The sequence below is a fragment of the Diceros bicornis genome, chromosome 2, assembly GCF_020826845.1.
Source record: "Diceros bicornis minor isolate mBicDic1 chromosome 2, mDicBic1.mat.cur, whole genome shotgun sequence".
Lineage (NCBI taxonomy): Eukaryota > Metazoa > Chordata > Mammalia > Perissodactyla > Rhinocerotidae > Diceros > Diceros bicornis.
Genome location: NC_080741.1, coordinates 716435 through 738052, shown reverse-complemented (window position 1 = coordinate 738052; position 21618 = coordinate 716435). Strand labels below are relative to the sequence as shown.

Genomic DNA, 21618 nt, shown 5'->3' with positions numbered 1-21618 from the left:
GATTGCCTCTCTCCTGCTGGCACTTACATGAGATGACCCTCAGAGAGCTGAAATAATTAAATCCAGGCTCAGAAGGAGGAGAAGTGTCTCTTAGACCCGGAAACCAGCTACTTTACTGAGAACAGTAAGCAACTTCATCAGTGATTTTAGCACATCAAACACGACATGAAATCGAGGGGTTTAAAGAAGTAAATATTAGCAGTGTTGTCCTAAGTTCTCTAGGGGGTAGAGAAACCAAGTTAAGGTACATGAACAATACAGTTCACAAGAGAGAGCAAGACCACCGGTACGGCTGTGCAGGTTGAACACTGCACAATTGTGGCAGCCTTGAGAGACAGGTGTGTGGAGTGTCAAGACCAGGATGAAATATCCCAGAACTATCCACTTCCTTTACTTTAATTCTCTACTCAGCAAACAAACTTGATGAGTATTTAATTATTAATACAAGGAAAGGAGGCATACTGTTCACTTGAAAGATATATTTAGCATGGTGAGATAATATAGTCATATTCTGATTTATTATCACTTGTGTGGCTTGATCTATAACCCCTGAAGTAAATGAACCTTCCAAATGTCTGATTATTCCTGCAAGGACCAGACCCTGGTAATGCCCTGGGCGAAGTATCTGGGCTCCAACTGGCCTTTTCCTGGCAGTGACAGGGCCCTCTGCCTCACTGTGGGCCGTGGTCGTGGTCTTGCCTTTCTTGCCTGTTAACACCCCAGAGCCTCCAGGCAGAGAGATTCACAGCCAGAGAAGCACAGAAAGGACCGCAGACTGGCTCTTGAGGGCTGCCAGCCCAGTAACAACCTTTCAGACTAGGAGATGAGGCCGTTTCGTTAGTAATTACATTTGAAGGGATTCTTGGGCAGTAAGACCGTGGGAGGTGTCTTGGTGGAACGGTCCTCACCCTGTTCATTTCAACGTGGCACGTGGCGATTTGCTCTGGGCGGCTTCCCTGATGGCATTCTCCTGACAGTTGTGTGATAATACTTGCTTTAAAAATTCTCCAGTTAAAATTAGCATCTGTCCATCAAATCCTTTCCAATAATTTGGAATTAAGTCACTTATGTGATAAATACACGTGTATAACATATTTTTCTTACCTTCTGGGTAGACTTTAAGCAGTAGTACAGCATCATTTTTTTATGCACAGTCAAGATATGGAAAACATAGGTAAGCTGAATTAAGTGGTTAAAGGGGAAGGAAGTTAGCAATGCCTGGAAAGCTTATTTGGAATTCAGAGGTTTGTTTTACAGCTGCAGACACTACCTATGCGTAAAGCGGGATGGTATCTTAGTCAGGATGAGGACACCATCTACACTCCACATGGTGGAGTGAGAGGCCTGGGAAGGCCCCTGCAGTTGAAGGGTCTGGCTTTGTCCTCCTCATCACCGAGTCCGCAGGGTAGCAAGGTGCTTTCCAATAAGCCTTTGATATAATATGAAGCTCTTTGATACTAGATTATTTAAGGGAAATTGAAAAATAGAGAATTAGAAAGATCATAAGGGGAATGTTGCACAAGCCCTTGAATCCTGAAGGCTTTCATTCTCTGAGATCATTCAGAAAAGGGGATATAGCGGGAGGGGCTCGTTTTGGTCCTATTTCTGGCTGACTGAAAACCGTTCAAAACCACATACCCAGCCCTCACCACATACCCATGAGAAGGGCTGTGATAAAAAAGACAGACAGCCCCAGCAAGGATGGCAAGAGCCATCGAGCATTGTTGGTGGGAATGTGAAGTATTTCAGTGCATCCCAGCTCAATATGTAAGAACCATTTGGTAATTTTTATCGAAAGGTAAACATACGTTTTCCATACAACCCAGCAATTCCCTTTGTAGGTATTTACTGAAGAGAAATGAAACACATGTCCCCACCGGGACTCTTATGTGATCGTTCATTTCAGCATAGTCATAATCGCTAAAACATGGAAACAATCCAAAGATGCATCAACAGGTGAATAAACAAAATGTGGTTTAGCTATAATGGGAATACCGCACGACAATAAAAAGGGACAAACCAAGATGCGTGCAACAATGGGGATGGACCTCAGAAACATCATGCCATGTGAAATAAGCCAGACACAACCCTGCATGTCATATGATTCCGCTTATGTGAAATTTCCAGAAAAGGCCAAACCAGAGGGGCAGAAAGCAGAGCAGCTGTCGCGTGGAGTGGGAGTGGAGTGGGCATCGCTGCACATGAGCTCAGGGAACGTTCGGGATGATGGAAGTTTTCTGAAATGGGGTTGTGGTGATGGTTGCAGAGCTGTATAAATTTATTAAAAATCACTGGGCAAATTTTATGGTATGCGAATTTTAACTCAATAAAGTGGTTAAAAAACAAAACAAAACCACCCTCATCCCTTTTTTCCATCTCTCCAGTGTCCACTTATGAGTAATTATCTTATATTTTGGTCTTACACTTGCTATTAAATGTTGAGTCTATTGATTCAAAATGATTATGTGTAGTTTTCAGTGCCAACCAAATCTTCGCTAAACAATTTAACTGAGTTAAAGCTGCTGTTATTTGACTATATTAGGGTTATATGGATGAAAAGTCTATGGAAATAGTAAACCAGCTGGGAGGTTGAGATTATTTCAGAATTAGTCATTGAAGAGTGTTCGCATGCCCTGGAGTTTCGCTCTCAGAGGAGGTGGGAGATGCACGGGTATAGTGGGGCCCGGGGACCAGTTGTCTCTGAGTCAGAGTCAGAATACGGGGTCTCCCCCAGAGCTGTCACCAGGCACAATCCTGCTCTGGAACAATGGGTGGGTTTTTCATACGGGTCCTGTGAATGCTTCCCTTGTCACCCCGACAGCTAGTAATTCCCGAGTAAACTTGTCTGTGCCCATAGTCCTAGGACGTCTCTGTATCCATTCACTTCGCTGGCGTTCCCATCTTCCTGCTTCCTTCTCCTCTCATGTAGGGGAGTTAACTTATTTTGTGTATCCCTGTAATGCCACTTTGAATTCTTTTACAATCAGTGTAGGTTAATAATTGGATGAGTAGAATATAGATAAATTCCAGCAATAGATATGTGCAGGAGAAGACTACTAAATAGTAAATTTTATTTCAAAGAGATGCAAGTTTTATGAATAATGAAGGCACAGTCTTTTGGAAGATTACTGCTCCTTTTTCCACGAAACCAACTTAGCACGGGAAAACTAAAATGTAAGTTCTGGCCACATCCTGCGCTGTTAGAATGTGAGCTTAATTAAGTCAGTTTAACTTTCTGCATTTTATTTTCCTTATCTACAAAACTGGAATTAAAAGTGTCTCATTTTACAGAGAAACAGCAAAGACTAATGACAGCCTGTTGCATGTTACGCATCCTTCAGGGAGAGGCACCATAGGTGTGATGCGTGGAGGTATTCCATTTAAAGTGCTCTTTCATGGAAGTTCCAGAGGCACTGTTTACAGCTATTTTTAGAGCATCAAGAAGCAGTAAGTATATTTTTAAAGAGGCAGGTGTGGCTAAAAGAGAGAGAGAGGGAGGCAGAGAGAGAGAGAGTAGTACATTTTAGATAGTCTCAGGTAAAAATGTGTCATCCCTTATTAACGTTGTTCCTTGACTCCTGTGCCCTCTCTTAGCACAGGGGGTAACAGTTTAGCCTGTGCATCAGTTAAAATCAGCAGAGTCAGAAATGGACACTTGGGTTTCCTGTAAAGCAGAACCTGCCAACAGGCACATGGTGATTTGAACACGTGGCTGCACTGTGCTCTCCATCGCAGACCCTCACTGCTGGCCTTTCCCTCACCCTGGTTAACCCCTGAAAGCAAATAAGCCAGAAGCTGCAGCAAGAGGACAACAGCTAGATTCTTGCCATTCAAAGTGTGGTCTGGGGACCGTCAGTACCCCATCAGCATTGGCTGGGAACTTGCGAAGCTGCAAGTTCTCAGGCCCCACCTCAGACTTCTGAGTCTGTGGCTGCATTCTTAGTCAAGTCCCCAGGACAGCAGTGTGCACAGTAAAGTTCGAGAAGCACTGAAGAGTAGTGGTTCTCACCTCCAGCTGCTTGTCAGGACGACTAGGGAAGCTTCTACAATACACCCGTGTCAGACCTTCTCTCCTCTGCAACACGCGAAGTTACTGTTCTTTCCGTGGAGTGGTGTCTGTTAGGCGTTAGGAGGAAGAGCACCTTAAGGAAGTAAATTGACATGAAGGTATATAGGAATTACCTGGACACCTGCATCTTTAGAAGAAGGTATATGTTGACCAACTGATTGCTTTAGCAGGAGCAGTTTCAGACTGTGCTGCTCAGTGAAGTCTAAGTCAGAGTGGGTGAGACACGGGGCTGGTTTTCTGCTAATGATGGAGAAGCTGACCCGGAGTGTCATCCTGAATTTCCCCAGGATAATGTGGGCATGAACGTTTTCGTAGAGACTTTAGAACAACTTCTTTCCTCCTCCCTCCATTCATTTATTTCTTCATCTATTCATGCCTTTGCTTTTTTTTTTTTTTTTTAAAAACATTAATTGAGTACTTTCTAAATGTTGAGTACTTTTCTAGACACTGGGAATATGAGCTGAGATACCCTGCCCTCAGGAAAGTGGTAGTCTGGTCAGAACGACAGACTAATAAACAAAATTACCACATGGTTTGGATAGGTGCCATGACAACGATAAGCAGAGCGTGCCACAGGCGCTCTGAGAAATGAGCATCTAAGCCAGGTCAGCCAGGGAAGTGGGCAGCTTGGGTGACTGTAGCAGGAAACGTCGCCCACCAAATTCTGCAGGATAGTCAGAGATTGCCAGACCAGTGGAGCTGAGAACAGCCTGGCATGGGCTGATGCAAGATGCAAGTGAAGGCTTGGTGAGCTTGGGACCTGTGAGTGGTTCGTGGTGACTGGAGGGTGATGAGGGATGCGCCAGGCTAGCAAGACATGATGCTGGAAAAGTTGGGGATAGGACACATGTGACGTGGGTTGTAATTCCTCCTAAAGTCTGTAGAAAATGAATAAATAGGTTACAGGGAGCATGTAAAGGATTTTAAGCAGAGATATAGCTTTCTCAAGCTTGCCTCTCATCTAGCTCAGACCTGGTGGAGTGAAGGCGAAGGTTTACCCATACAAGGAAATAGTGTTCCCGTGTCCCAGGTCAGAGGGGAGGCTTCTCGGGATTGAGGAGCTGACAGAAGAGCTCGGGGCTGCGTCACGGAGGGTGTGAAGGCGTGAGAGTGGGGTGAAGAGGGGAAGTGTGGGGCATTGGCATGGACATCAGTGGGAGTTGGATCTGGTCATCCGTGTGTAAGCGTTTGGACCTTCTGCTAATAGCAATGGGAAGTTACGGAATGAGGGGCTTTAAATGAAGCGTGACTTGATCAGAAATGTTGGAAAGGATCATTGAGTAAAGAATGGCCGTGGGCAGGAAATAGGCTACTGTGCACTTCTCTGGGGGAGAGCTAATGGTTGCCTGGATTTGAACAGTAACAGGATGGAGAGAGTGGATAGGTCTGGGAAATATTTACGGGGTAGAATCCATAAGGCATAGTGTTTGTGTAAATATGTGAGGTAGTGAAAATGAAATGAGTAAGTATAGCTCAAGTTTCTGGCTTGGGAAACTGGGTGAGAAGTGCTGCCATTCACTGAGCTAGGGGCCCACGGGAAGATCTGATGGGGTCGTAGGCTGGGCCAGTGTAGTGAAAGCTTCCCTTTGAGACCCTGTAGATTGGAGATGCTGGTAAGTCTTCCTGTGAGAAGTTCAGGGAAGTCAGGGTTGGAGATAAGGATACAGGGGTCATCAGCATATGGATGATGTGGTTGAGATTTCCCAGGAAAGAAATGGAGATTTCCAGAAGAGACTGAGGAGGAGTTGTTGGGAGATGGAAGGAAAATCAGTAATGTGTAAAAGGAAGAGAGTATGTTAAAAAATTAGAGACTGATCATTTGAGTCAAAGGCACCTGAGAGGCTGAGAAGATAAGATATGAGAGCAGAGAGGGAGAGCTTGAAGATTCAGGTGGAAGACAGGAAAAAATTAATGGATCTTATGCCTGGGGATGTAAGAGAGGATCTATGCAGAGAAAAGATGACAGGACTTCTCTTAGAGGGGGCCTCTCTCTGTCTCTTACCAGGAGAAGGAGGCAATGATGGTTTGAGTGCACATACGTTTGGGGGCTGGGGAGGATAGGAAGCTTGTGTGGCTCATCATCCAGCTACTTCAGTTTTCTCTGTGGAGAGGCAAAATCTGCCCCTGGGAGTGAGCTGGTGGAGAAAATGAGGAGGGTATTGAAGACTGGAAGGGGCAGTGTGCGGAGTGGAAGGGGAGACTGCCTGGGGCCGTGGGGAAAGGCTGTCACAGAACTGAGGACCCTGCTGAAGTTGAAGGCCACATTTTGAAATGACATTAAACCAGGCAGTGATGGGATTTCCCAGCATCACTGGTAACACCTTCAACAGATCTTTACCGAGCACTGTTCCAGGCGCTGTGGATGCAGAAGTGAGCAACACAAAGTCCCTGCTCATAAGGAGCTTACAATGAAAAAAGAGACAGACGATAAACAGACCAGTCAATAAATATGTAAAATGCCTTATTAAATATCTTAGCCTAAGTCGGAAGGGAAAAGGAGGGCAGCTGGTAGACCAGGGTAGGCTCGTTTGTGGGAGCAAGGGAATGAAACGCTCTGGTGCGATGATGGTTTAAATGACGGTGCCACAGGGTGTAGGCTGGACAGAAGATGAAAGGAAAGGCTGAGGAGAGGGGGCCAGAGAAGTTGAAGTGCAGGTGTAGAGGGAATAAAGAAATGAAAAAACTCCTAGGGCTCAGAAGATCAGAGCATAGGTCACTCAGGCCGGAGGTTTCAAAGGTGGAAGTACTCTGGTTGATAACCTCAGATGTTACCACGAAAATGCCTGTGCTGCCGACGAGTGCAGGCATAGGGGTGAGAGTTTGGAAGGTGAAGAAATTCTTTAGCTGGAGAGTAACAGACATTGTCCACAGGGCCCTGATGTCACCTGGGAAGATGGTAGAACTTCCATGGAAGGGAAGACTGGAAACGAGGTGTCAGAGTCTTTAATAAACAGAGAAGAACATCTAGGAAGTTAGTAGATGACAGAGATAAACTAGTTGAGGCTGGAGGGTCAATGGCAGAAGCCTACATGAGCACAGTGGATGGTGACAATGTAGCTAGTTTTGCCTTCAGTGCTGTGGAGTGCTGGCAAGAGGGAGCTCGGAGGAGGGCTCAGTGAAATCAGAGCTGGGAGCCTTCTGTGAGTCAGCTTGTGGCTTAAGTCATTCATGCCTTTGTGCCCAAGATGGTTCCAGAAACACTCTTCTAATCCTGTCCTCTCATTAACACAAACCTTTTCTTTCCTCCTCCAGAGAGAGAGGAGAAACTCTTCTGAGTGGAGGTAAATGTTTGCTGGCAAGTGTCAGAGTGTGTAATCACAGGATGTGCCACCTGATCTAGAAATTGGTTCCCACAGGTTGGGGTTCCAGCTCATGTGCTGTCATATGGATTTGTATCACTCCAGGGGTGAACAGCAACCTCAGGAGGAGATGCTGGAGGCCCAGCTGTCTGGCGTGTTGTGGTGGAACTCCATTTGACAGAATTAGAATGACTGCCGAATTCCTTTTGTCTTTTCACTAGCCTAGATAAAAACTCAAAGTGAACCAATGAGTTCTTAACTTAAAACAAAATGTTTGTTTAAACATTTCTCAGAGGCATGATCTTCCTTCAAAATTCAAAAAAAACCAAACAGAATTGTCACATTTCAAATGTGACATCGTGTCTTTTTTTAAAACTCTTGAATCCTGAGGCATCTGATGATAGTACCTTAGCTGTGAGGCTAAGAAGAAAGGGTTGGTCCGCAGCACAGACTGGATGATGGGGAAGTCAACAGAAGTCCATTAGCAGGTGACCAATGGCCAGCAGTGCATCTGTTTCTCGGTGCTCGATGCTTAGAGGAAAAAACAAGCCAGCCAACTATAAATGATGGACACCGCCCAGGCCGTATCCTTTAAGTAGTTTCTTTTGTTAATCAAGGCTTTCCTGAACTTCAAAGAAATTCTTGCTTAAAGAACCCCCAAATCATTAAAGACTTCTAATAAGATGTGCTTGAGGATCTAGTAGTTACTTATAAATACTTTCCGAAAAGAAAGCTTTTGTTAAATCCATGGGCTTAATTTTCTGTTGTAATGAAATTAGCTGAATGAAATTAGGATGTTTTTGATACCTCTACCAGTCTAAAGCCAAAATGGATTCATTATCCCCAAACACATGTATATAGCAATTAATAATTTCACTAACTTCGAAGACAAGAAGGAAAATATTAGTAATTGTGTTTGTCCAGCAAAATAATTTAATTATATTTGAGCGAATCAAATAAAGGAAGCAACATACAAAAAGTCTTTAACCGAACAGAAACCTTGAAGCACCATAGACACTGTTCTACAGCAAGGAAGTGACGGGCTGTTGAGAGGAAATGGCCCTTTAAACTCATATCTATGCAAATATGAATCTTTTAAAACAGAACATAAGGTAGTAGCAATAGAGGCTGTGAGGCTTTACATGATGTATTTCACCTACGGTGATAAAATTAAAACAAAGGGAAGAAGTGGGAAGATGTGGAAAGTTGACAGACTGCTGGCGTTCCCTGCAGCCCCACTCTTGGTCCCGGTGCTCACTAAGGCCACGGTCAGGGCCTCTGGCTCCACGTCCAGTTGGGCTCACGCCTGGTGAGCTGCCTTGGACCCAGCTCTGGAAGGTGGGTTCCTACACAGCTGCCCGCTGGTCCTCGTCCTGTGTAGCTTCTTTCCACGGCTCCTGGCTGGGCACTGTAGCTCCTGTAGTCTGTCTAAAACAGGATTCAGTCTCGCTGGAGTGGCTCAGACTGCGTCAAACACTTAAATGTTTCTTCATTTACTGTGGAGAGAACAGCTCACTAATTCAGTGTGCCTGCACAGAAAGTCAAGGGTCTTGCTTCTCCCTCAACCATCAGCCACCAAACCTATTGATTTTAAAAACTTAGGAGGGAGAAGTCAGCTTTTTGTCTTGTTTTATTTAAGACAAGAAAATCTAGTGATGTGTGGAAAGTTAAAAAACGTTCTGATATTGCCTATCTAACTTTAAATAAACCATAAAAGTCATTTTTAATTCAAGTATAATAACATGAAAAAGAAGCCAGGGGCAAAATGTCTTAAGATTCTGGTACAGTGCGTGTGTGGTTTTTAAAGCTTTCAAATAATAGATGGTGATAATTTACTGTAAGAACACTTAATTAATTGAGAACGAAGGATTCTTTTGGAATGTCCACATGGACCAGTCATTGTGCAGGCTGTTGGCATTAGAAGTGGTGCTCCGGGTAGAGGGTGTACCTACAGGTACCATTGCTTTTATATTCTGTGGGTTACCTGGAAATATACTTGAGTTATTTCTCAGAGATTGTGCATCTCGTCCTGATAACTCATTGCCTTGTTGATGGTGTAAGGCTCTCTCTTTCACCCGACCACATGGTCATACAAATGATGCCCTGATGTGTGAACCTTACAGAAGAGGTCAGCCGGCAGCATGGCATCTGCAGTCCACAAGAATTGTCTGATATCGTGGAGAGACCTTGTCCAAGCTAGGGCTCGTGAAAGCGAGAGTCAACTTGGCAAGGCAAGTGTTAGAGATGATTTAGAACTTTGTGACCGCCGTGAAGATGGATTGAGCATAAAGATACAGCTGTCCCCGGGAGACGCCCATGATGAGATGTCTAGACAAGGCTGGCTGTTCCTGCACCCTCAGCAGGAGTACGTCCTCCTTCCTATGACCAGATCCCTTCCCTCGAGGGACAGGATGACAGAGGCCAAGCCCCAGCTCATTAGTCCCCACACGTCTGCTTCCACCAATCAGAGACAGGCAGGGCTTCTCCTGGGGTGCTGAAGCCTTGGGAACCTAGCTCTTCATCCTCTCTCCATCCTGTCTCCTTCCTTCAGAGGGTGGCCTGCCCTTTCCCACTCCCAGGGAGCCGCTGTACGCTCCAGTCCTCTTCTGTGCCTCTTTTGTCAAAGTGGTCACCCACCTTCTCTGCCTGGAACACAGCTCGGTATCTGATTCAAATATTTGTTGAATGAGTGAGTGAATGAAGGAAGCACTCTTCTCTCCTCTGCCTTTGCCTGGCTGACTCATCCTCCACTCCCAGCGCACCCTGTACACCTACCCAAAACGCACAGCTCACGCAACTACGAAGTTGCGTGTCCACTGTCTAGCTTCACCCACTGTTATGTAATGTTGACTGTTGCTCTCTTGTTCGTCCTTCTGTTTCCAGCAGCTAGCAAGGGGCATGGCACACAGTAAGTTGTCAATAAATGTCGGTTGAATAAATGAATATTTTATTCATATTTTGTACTTATTCTCAGGTTCCTTATCTTAAGGTCACGCAACCACTATTGTCTAGGGAAGGTGATTTGTCAGGACACCTGACACACAAATACGACAGCAAAGAAGTGATTCCATTCTGGCTTTGTCCCGCTGTGAGAGTGCGAGTTCCCGGTTCCTCATTTCTCTTCAAGTCTCCTCCTTGAGCACTTTTCTGTCTGAACCATCACCTTGACCACAGTGAAGTCAGTTACTGTCTTCTCATTGTTTGCTTTACCTTGCTAGTTCTACCCTCCTAAGCTAGAACTAGGTCAACAAGGAAGCAGTTTCTGTATGTATTTCTCTTTCCTACTATTTTCCTGTTTCAGGGAAAATTTTCAACAAATTTCCTACTCAGGTAAGCATGTCTCTAGGACAGAAGTCTCCACTGGTCTGGTCTTTCTTTTCCAACTCCGTTCTCCCGGAGCTTCTCCCCTCTGAGGAACTCATTTCTGCTCTCCTTGAATGGAGTCCTGTGCCCTCCTTCTGCTGGACACCACTGCCAGCTGAGTGTTGCTTTTTTCAACCATCATCGTCTGTGGCTCCTCTGTCCCTGGTTACTGCCCGTTCAAATTCCTGGTCAGCTCACATGCGCAAGCATAAGCTCGTTTGCAGAAGCTCCCTGCAGGTGACTCCTGGCCTCCAGGTTACATATAAAATAGGAGCTTTAGTTGTCAGCTGAAACGGGGAAGGTTTGGTAATTGAAGATGAGAGCTGAGCTTAACCACCCTTCCTGTCTAGATACAGTTCTGTTACAGGAGTTCATGCACAGTGTGAAAGAAACAATCTTGTTTCAGAGGAAAACCTGCAAATTCTGTGAGGGCAGGGGTTGTTGTTATCTGCTTATTCTCAGTGTTACATTCAGTGCCAAATAGTGTCGGACATGCAGGGGTTCTCAAAAATATTCGCTGGAATGAAATGAAAAGTTGCAGTCTTTTCATGCTCCACAAGGAGAAGATCTTTTTGGAGAAGGCAAACGATTTAGCTTAATCAGCTGGGTCTTCTAGAATAGAAAAGAGCTATTTACTCATTAAAAAATAGAAACACAAGGTGCCGAACACAGCGTTGTGTCAACTAAATGCTTGGTTTGTTAGTACGTACTGAAGTTAATGGTGCTCCCTGGAGAAGAGCCTTTTTACGATTTGACTTCACTTTCGGCAGCATCCTACAGGCATCGTTGACCTGACCCATCCTCCCGCTGTGACTTTTTTGCACCACTCCCTAGCCAAAATTGAAGCAAAGGCAGAATGTTTTGAGTTGCTCTCAGTAATTACATGTTATTGAAGTCAGCCTGATTATTCTTGTGCAACAACATCCAAAATAACAAAATGTTTAAATGGAAGAAACATGGGTGTGTGGTCTCGTTGCGTCCTCCTCAGAGACTCCTGCCAGTGTCCAGGGGGCTCGGGACCCACCTCTCGAGAGTCACTAAGGGAACATGTAGCCTTTTCATAACCTCCTATATCTTTCCTTAAAAAAGGAACATGATTATTCATTAACATTATAATCCACACGCAACCCTGTTAACTTATTTTAAGTGATATATTGTGATAAGTGATATATTTAAATTGCAGTATAATCTCTAATAGCTTTTTGCTAGCAAAGAATCTTTTAGGATTCAAAATGCAAATTGGACCTGAAAAAGAAAAGTTATTTTTAGACTTATGGCACTTTGACTTAACTGTAACACGGTTTCAGGGCTTTCATTTATTAACAGAATATGTTTTGGGTTGTGAATTTTGGAGGAATCCCTACAGGAAAATTATTGACTGTCCTCCCTTGGCTGTGAGCCATTCGTTTAAATGGGCCGAGATAAGGCTGAAGAATGTCACTAATTTGGGGAGAGTCAACTGAGGATTATTACTGTGGGCCCATTGGACTTGAGATCCCTGTGATGATCTCAACAAGTTCTAAAATCCAGGGCCAAACGAGGTGAAAAAATTCATGTAGCTATACTCATGTTATGGAGCAATTAAAATCTTAATTGAGCATCAACAAAAAAAACAGTGGTAGCTGTGTAATTTAATTTGGATTCTCTCCCTCTCTCTGTGGAGCTTCTGAAATTTTTTTTAATGTTATTTGGAGTTATGGCAGAAGGATACTGTAGAAAAAAACATCAGTTTAAAACTGGACCTGGGCTCTGTGTCAAGTTATGGGGTGACCTTGGGCATGGTGGACCTCTGCCTGGGTTTCCCTAAAGTAGAAGTAATGTGTCCTACTTTACAGAGCAATTGTAAGGAAGAAAATAACTAGAACCAGAGGGGCAGTTAGCATCACAGTTAAGATACTCAGACTCTGGCCACCGGGCTGCCTGACGTCAAACCTCAGCTTTCTGTCTACCACCCATGTGACCTTCTGGGAGCAAATTACTTATCCTCCGTTTCTGCATCTCTAAAATGGGGACAAAATATAGTTACCATGTAGAGTTAAGTGAGAGCAAATGGTGAAGAATTTAGAAAAGTGCCAGCGTGAAATCAGTGCCCGACACATGTCAACGTTGACGTCTGCTATTATTATTATCACACCAGCATCTTTGCTGAACCCAAATGAAAACCCTCTAGTTTATGTTCTATGTGTAACTCTGATAGTGAATGGATTCCAGGTTCACTATTCATAGGCTCATGCGTGCGTGTGTATGTGTGTGTGTGTGTACCTGTGCATTTCAGGTAAATTGGCCACATGTATATATGACATACAGTTATAAACTAATTACTCCTCAAGCCAGAGCACCAACAATAGGTGTCCTTTCTCGAGAGTAGATTCACCGTGTTGGAAGCTTCCCTCAGGTCGACGGTGTGAATGCACACGCAGTTTCTGAACAGCTGTGCTAATGGCTTTTCTTGGTGCTGACCAGGTAGACCAGGTAAGACTTGACCTCCACTTGGCTGGAACTTACCCAACGGGTGACAGAAGGAGTGTGAAGTAAAGGATAAACTAGCCGTCCAGGTTACATTCAGCATCAGGTGTTCCCCAACCTCCCTTCAACCGAGGGGTCACAAGAGTGATTTGGGGACAAGGGTTTCATTTAAAAGTGAGGAGTGGATTGTGGAAGAATCCAGAATGTTTGCAATGAAAACCATTGGTTTTTATTAGCGTTAGTCTGTGTGCCTGCTGGTTTTCAGTCATTTTCTCCTCAGGAATGGCCCCGGGTTCCAGGCTCCAGGTCACTGCTTTTTGGATAGGGTCCTTGTGACGAGCTGTGATTACAGTGCGTTCTCCTCGTGTTCTTGCAAACATTCTGACTTTGCCTTAGTTTTGTTTGGGGGATGTGGGGACAGCAGGGAATGAAGTCAGCAATACTTTCAGAATGTTGTCAGAGGAGGCTTTTATTTATTTTTTGTGTGTGAGGAAGATCAGCCCTGAGCTAACATCTGCCAATCCTCTTCTTTTTTGCTGAGGAAGACTGGCCCTGGGCTAACATCCGTGCCCATCCTCCTCCACTTTATATGGGAAGCTGCCACAGCATGGCCCAACAAGCGGTGCCTCGGTGCGCGCCCAGGATCCGAACCGGCAAACTCCGGGCCGCCGCAGCGGAGCGCGCGCACTTAACCGCTTGCACCAGCGGGCCAGCCTCTCAGAGGAGGCTTTTAGATTGTCACAAATTGCCCAGGAAGTAATATCAGGCTTAGTGTCTGTTAGGACCGGAGGTTGGGTCAGAAATGGTGTCCTGAGGTCTTCACAAGAGCATTTGCTCCTGGGGCCACTTCTGGACACTTCCAGAACAGTCACAAGCCAGGCCGATTATCATGATTTTAAGATACTGAAATGGAAGAGTTGTGAGGTTGGTCAAAAAGCCAAGGGCTTAAGCAATTCGGAGAGACAAGCCGACAGCAGTTGTGCTCATAGGCCATTTCGGAAACCTCGCTCCATGAAGAGCAGGCAGAGGCAGTGAAGAGCTTCTGCCACAGAGCCAGATGTGTGGTGCGTGTTGTAAATAGACCCCCACCTATTTACGGTGTTTGACACGGAACTACAGAGTGGCCCGAGATTTCAATACAGTCGTGCCTGAGAGATTGAGTCCTATTTCTACTTAATTTCATTGCCTGTTTTGTTCATTTTCCTGATGTTTCAAAAAGCCTCAAACTAAAATGGACAAAAGTATAGACAATCCTAATCATTTGTGAATCCCCTAGTTGCTAATTCACCTGTTGGCTGCAATTTGTTTGTGACCCTCAGTTCAATACTGTGCAGACATGCATAGACACATGCATAGACGCATTGACTGGTGGAAGATTCAAGTCGCCCACGTGCATGGACCCAGCTGAGGTCCAACAAGGATGCTAAACAAGGATCCTTCTCTCGGGCTACTTAGTGCCACGTTTTTCACATTTTTTGTGCTGTTTGTTGGTGATTTCGTTGTTTAAAACTTCCCCCAAGCCTTCGTTGTTTAAAACGTCCCCCAAGACAGCTGACGGGCTGTCTAGGTTCTTCAGTGCAAGAAGGTTGTGATGGGTCTTACGGAGAAAAGGCGTGTCGGACCGGCTTCGCTCGGGCAGGAGTTACTGTGGGCTGAGTTCACTGGGAGTGAGTCACTGATGTCAACAGGTGTCTCTAAGGTAAACAGAAACACACATAAAGCAAGATTGTCTATTGATGAGTTGATGAAAATGTGATCAGAGGCTCTTAGGAACCTAATTCTGTTTCCCCAGTGGTCAATGAGTATTTGCTCATGCAGAGTTACTGGTGACTTTAGAACAAACTCCAGTGGATAACAAGAATCGACCATATTTGTTTTGTAATTCCCGTGAATTCATTCTCATGGGGAAGCATCAATGACCTCCCAAGTATGGACCAACATTAAATAAAATTAAACCCACAAAAAGTGCCACTGTACAAAGATAGTGTGTAGTGCCAACCATCCTGTTTTCAGTTAGCAAGCTGTCGATGTCGTTGGTGAGCAGAGCATGTATGGCAGGGGGTCCTGTGGCGTGGAGGCCCTTGGTGTTCACAGCACCCTGAGGACTGCCTCCTCCTGAGGCAGACGGGCTGCGGGTTCCCATGTAGCTGGAATTCCACCGTCTGATCACGTCCGGCAACTGGTGCAGCAGCTGTGCCTCAAGTCTGCTGCCTGCGAGGCGCAGGGGCCCCTGAGATAGAGAGAGCTTATCTTAAAGGAGCAGAAAGTCAAGCTCAACAAGAACGTCCCAGAACAAAGGCCATCAGAGAAGAGAAGTGATTCTGAGTCCAGTGCAGCATTTGCTGATGCAGCTCCCCTGGCACCAGGCCTCTTGGTCCTGTGGTTCTTGAGAGAGGGAGGCAGGGAGGTCGAGTCCGAGGGAGCTCTTCCCCTGGAGGCACACAAACCCTCCTTGGGACTCCTCTAAGACAGTGGCAGAGGGACAGATGCATTCTCTGCATCACACGGCTCCTGCCCAGAGGGAACTGGCCATGGATGGGGTCTGGGGCAGGAAGTGGTGGAGGCAAAGTCAGTGTGGCCGAGTGGAGGGCTAAGGGAGACGTATGTGTGCTTCCCCAAGGGACTGTGCGGGGACTCAGAGGGGATGAAGCACGCTGTGAAATATGGGCTGTCTGATGTGAGCCCGTTCACACTTACGCACTGGAAAGGCAGGAGGAAACCTGCCGAATTCATCTAAGTATGGGGACACCTTTGCTTTCTGGTGTGGGGCTCTCTGTCCTCACCTTCCGTGTTGCTCTCTTGTCTAATCTGGTGGTTCTCCCCTGGCCACACATTAGAGCCACTCAGGAGGCCTTAAAAAAATGCCTGGACCACCCCAAAGATTCTGATTTAATTTGTCAGGAGTGGGTCCTGGGATCCGTGTGTTGAAAAGGCATCAAGATGATTCACGCAGTTAGCAGGGTCGAAAGGATTGCTCTAAAACGTGTCACTGAGAATTGTCACTCTCCACAGTCCAGTGCACTCCACTCCAGGACGAGACAGGCGGGAGTCCTGCTGCGTGTCCATCTCCGGAAGATGCACCCCTGGATATGCCTTGAGCATGGGTGGCCTCCAGGCCACTGTCCTCTCTGCTTTCCCCACTGTGAAGGGTCCGTCTGGTTCTTCCCTGTCCTCCTTCCTGGCCCCCACAGACCCTCCAGGTCCTGAGGGAGTCTCCTATGTCTGTCCCAGCTCTAGTTGCTGGTGGTAAGGCTGGCACTGGGGAAGGAGGGAAGCTGTGCTGTGGACAGTGTGGCCGGGAGGAGAGGATGTGGAGAAGAGGGCCGGGCAAGGGAAAGTAAGGGGTGATTTCCAGGGAATGAAAAGAAGAAAGGCAGAGGGTGCTTCTCCATGGCGTCTGCTGTGTCCGCAGTCTGGAAGGCAGAGGGTGGGCTGGAACGCACGCACCTAGGAGCCAGTCCTGGGGCTCCATCACTTACTAGCTGCTTGATCCTGGGGAAATTGCTTAATCCTGTTCCACCAGAAAGGGGTGACCCTCAGGGATTCAAAACAGGTGTGCCTGATTTAAGCCCCCCAAACATCTTCCCAGCTTATCTAGCGTCTCCTAGTCCATCGCCACAGAACAGGCCCTGGGTGATGAACACAGTAATTAATAACTTCCCAGATAATAGTTGAGCTCGTTTTTAAATTCCTATAGTCAAGTAAGTTGGGAGAATGTTACAAGAAGATTAGTTTGGAAAAAAATGGTGTGTCATTTATTATCAGCCTAGAACATTCAGAATTGTCATTCATAAGACATAAGCTCATTGTTAATAGAAGATTACTTTTCTTGTCTTTATGTGACTAGTTTCTTAAATTAAAAATCAACTTTTTTTCTTATTGCAAAAGCGATGCATGTTCATCTAGTACAAACTGGAAAATAAAGATAAGCAAATAATACAAAATTAAACACACAGATAATCCCTCCACCCAGATATAACTGCTGTAAATAAATGCCTTCTCAACTTTCTGTGTTTTTGTGCAGATTTTTAAAAATCATAGTGTGCTCTTTCTTTCACTTTACAAACTTCTGCTCCACAGCATTCCGTGTCAACACATCTGCCTTGACTGTGTCGTTTTTTATGTCTGCTTATTAAGGTGAATAATTTTATTTGTTTTTAAGCCACCTTTGTTTACTCAGAAGCCAGAGACCCACATAAGCAGACCTCTGAAGAGCCAGGTGTGGCTTGGGGAGAGGCTGCATAATTCACAACGAACACGAACTATAAAAACAATTACAACCAGCCTGACAGCTGTGCGTCTGTTTCCTATGGCCCTTCTGTCCACAAGTCTAGACTTCAAAGAAAAGTCAGCAGAGAGGAGGTCCGGAGGATGAGGTGCCCATGAGACTCAGACCCGCGATGAGAGATTAGAGGACGGTCGATCAAAGACCCAGCATAAAAGTGCTAGCCCACAACCCGCTGTGGCCCCAAAACAATCATCAGAACAGAGAGCTCTCTTTGAAGTGATTGGCAGTGCCCTGCGCCATGAACTCCCTGGTGAAAGGGGGATTTACAACGGGGCAGGGGAAGGAGTTTGTGAAGGTGCCTCTTCGCTGTCTTGGCCGAGTACCCCTCACAGGTGGAGGACGCTGCCTCTTTGCCTTGTCGTCCAGATGTATGTAGTTTAACTGTGCTAGGTCTCCGGTGAGGCGTTCCGCCCGAGGGGAAGGGCCGTCATCTCCTCTGGAGGACGTGGGAAATACACGCGCGTCCCCACGGCACTGGGTTCCCGCTCACTAGCGTGGACCTGCAGCCACCGCTCCCCTTTCATTAGGATGTTGGAATGGGCACGTGGCGTCTCCAGATCCTTGGGAGGACCTGCTCGTCGCTCTCCTTGTTCCCTCTCCTCCTTCCTTACCCGTGCACTGGTCTCCCAACCAGGAGTTTGGTGCTCTTTGTGTTGAAACTGTCCATTTCCCCAGGGAAGGGAAGATGATAGAAGTGCTCCCAAAATGGCAGCAGCCTTTACAACATTCAGTTCAAATTTTTTAAAGTATTTTCAAAGACAAGAGTTACATAAAGTTGTTAAAAATGTGTGCTCAGAATGTCTTTAGTCAGCCCTCCTTTCAGGCTCCAGTTTTCTGGTTTTCCACTTTACCTGAAAGTCTTCTATGTATGTAGCATCTTTATTTTCACGTCTCCTGTCATTGTATCTTCATTTCCTTCAAAGTTCAGGGAAGGGCTTTTTCTCTCCGCCTGTTTTGGATCACTGTCCTGACCTTCACCTGAGGTTCCGAGTTAGAGTTCTCCCTGACGCGTCTTGACTGAGCGCTGTGTTGGGCCCCGTGAGAGAAGTGGAACACGTTCTCTCCTCTACCAGAACCAGGTCGGGAGACCATGGATTTTCCAACAAAAAGTGAATGTGATGCCAACTGCAGGGCTTGGTAAGGACAGCCCTGCGTGAAGAGGAAGATTTGAACTGCACCTTGCAAGTGCCTGAAATTTCTGAACGTGAACAAATGAAAACGGGTATCTTAGTAGAGGACAGGGCAGCCTGGTCCAAGTTACAGACGCAGAAAAGCCTGAGGTGTTTCTCAGCAGAAACTGAGTACCTTCTTTTAATTGGGGCAGAAGGCTCGTGAGAAAGCAGTGAGAGGGAGCTTCACTGGATGTATCAGGGTTGGAATATGCTGTGGAATCTGGGTTTGTTGTGAATGCAAAGGATTATATTGAAGACTTTGGAGGGGAAAATGGCATGCTGACATGTTAGGACGACTTTAAGCTGACTGTCTCACAGCAGGGATTGGGGTGGGGGAGGCCTGGGCTGTAGCCTGGGTGATGGGCGCAAGCAGAGCCCGAGGATGGAGCCCGAGATAGAGTGGAGGCAGAGGGAGTGGAAGGACTGGATGGACTCTGAGTGGGAGATGAGAGCTGTGGGACCTGTGGGAGCAGGGAGGGCCGTGTAGGAGGCGGGAGTGAGGGCTCGTGGGGGCCGCAGGAGCGTCCTCACACATGCCCGTCATCGCACGCCTTCACTGAACGCTAGGTGGTAGGAACACAGAGGCTGAGTTCATCCGCAGAATAGTTAGGAAGGCAGAGAGGGATTCACAAGGAGAGCGTTAGAGCTAAGTGGGGAGTGAGCTCTCAGGAGTTCAGAGAAGCAATATTCCCTCAAGTTGGGAGTCATGAGAGCTTCAGGGAAGAGATGGGACAGAAGGAGACCTTGCAGAGCAGGTGAAATTTGGAAGGAGTGGAGGAGGAGTTAAAGGGTGGCTTGAGGGGAGAGATGTGGAGGCACAGGGCGGGAACAGAAGAGTGTCTGTGGCACTGGGGGCAAGCCCGTCTGGTTGGAGCAGAGAGTTTGTGTAAAAACAGAGGGGAGAAAAGAGAAGGGGGAGACTTGATTAGTCTAGGAAAGATGCAGAGGCCAAGGGAAAGAGTTTGTCATTTAACCCAGGCGATGTCAAGCCACAGACATTTTTGAGCAAGGGACTGGCTGGTGCAAAAGGGTATTTGGGCAAGTTTAATGTGTGAAAGATGTGTGGAATGTATAAAAGTAGGGAGACGGTGCTAGCAAGGTGAGTAGTTGGGTGGCTTCTAGACAAAGGGAATGAAGCTGTAAACAAAGATGACGCTTATCTTGGAAAGAGTACAGAAAAGAGGCAAAGGAAGGACCAACGAGCCCGAGGGGGAGGGAGAAACACGAGTTCTGCCCAGGGTTTCAACCTGCGAGGCTGTGATACGGATTGTGCTGCCCACCAAAGTGTGGACATCCACGGAGGGCTGGTTTGGAGGTGCCAGAGTTTGGTGTTGAAGAGATGGAGCTTGAGATGCAGCCAAGCAAACGGGTCCAGAAAGTGGTCACAAGGGCGGGAGGCTCACCTGGAGACGGATTCACCATTCCAAGTTGAAAAAATCCACACAGCTCAGCAATTGTTTGAAGTTGTTAATTAATTAATTTATGTAATCAGAAAGTGAAGTATTTTCAAAAGCTCGTTTGAGAACTTACACTCTCTTGAGACAGATGAATTCTCAATTGCTCTTTTGTTTTCATTGCAAAACAGTTCAACTTGTATGAGAAGGAACGTGGGGAGGGCAGTGGGAGGGTTTCTCACTCTTCCGGATGTGGAGATTATGGGCGTTGGCCTCCTGTACATAATAGTCTTCTCTTCAATGGTAATAATTCATATTTGATGCATTTTTCTATCAGTTGCAGCACCTAGCACAGTGTTTTGCACATTGTAAATACTCAGTGTTGATTGATTTGTATTTTCATCATGGTTCTCAAAGATAAAAGTGTGGACATAAGAAAAACTAACAAGTTTACAGCCAATTTTGTAATGACAGATTCTACATAAATGCAAATTGGATGTCAAATTTGATTTGCAAAAACCTTGTAAGCAAGGTCCAAGAAGTAATAACTGTAGCTTCAGATCTTTACTAGAATGATAAAACCATTAACAATCCCGCACCCTTGGAGTCTCAGAGACATTCAGAAGTCACAGCACCTTGAAGAGCAGAGTCAGCAGCTGAAGTTATCTGAGTGAGGGTGAGCTTGCTAACCCCAGGCCCGGGACGGCCAGGGCAGACCTATGTTCTTTTCATCTGAGATAGGAACTATCAAGAACCTCAGTATCTGAGGAGGGAAGGAGATGTAGGATATAGGTCTGGGAGGACCCAGACCTCTCAAGAGTAAAACCAACCTGCACTATATAGACTAAAGGAAAGGAGGACTATGTGCCAATAATATTCATCATTCCCCCTGAATTGATGTTCTATAAGTACGAAAAAGGAACATCAGTCCAGTTGACTTGATCATAAAGGAGAAGCAACGTGTTTCTTTTTTCCCCTTCCAAGCTACTTAAGAAACACACCCTTCAATTTATCTCGTCCTCTCTCTGGTCTTCCAGCTGCTCGACTGCTCCAGAACATGGATGCCACCGCTGAGCCTTGCGCAGACTTTTTCAAATACGCCTGTGGAGGCTGGTTGAAACGCAACATCATTCCTGAGACCAGCTCCCGTTACAGTAACTTTGACATTTTAAGAGATGAACTAGAAGTCATTTTGAAAGGTTAGTGGAGTTGGTATCTATGCATCAAAGATTTCTCTCTTAATTTATCAATTTTTTAAGATACAACTCTTAGTCACAAAAGGTTAACGTAGATAATCCCTCCAAGTTTTGTAGACCACCACTCAGTCACTCTGAGGGTGGTAAGCACTGAAAGGGATATGTTGGTGTCTCTTAGCATCCCTGCTTTCATTTGTAGGTACACAAACAATAAAGTTCTACCATCTCTGGAGATGGCATCTTTCTACCATTTTGCAGAAGAAGAAATTAAATGATTGTCACTAAACACCACCTCCATGTCTTCCCACCTCAGCCCTGGAGTATATTTATTCTAACCCCACTAAGACACTCTCTCTGGAAGTTGAAAAAGT

At 45.9% G+C, this 21618-nt stretch overlaps 1 protein-coding gene across 4 annotated transcripts in view; it reads left to right on the top strand.

Annotated features, from left to right (window-relative positions):
* Nucleotides 1–21618, top strand: part of MME (membrane metalloendopeptidase) — a 79325-nt gene that overhangs the window by 10034 nt on the left and 47673 nt on the right. For all 4 annotated transcript variants that reach the window (XM_058550598.1, XM_058550604.1, XM_058550590.1 and 1 more), the window contains one exon: nt 21089–21250. In XM_058550598.1, the coding sequence (XP_058406581.1) occupies nt 21089–21250 (162 nt within the window). The remainder of the gene's footprint in view (nt 1–21088; nt 21251–21618) is intronic.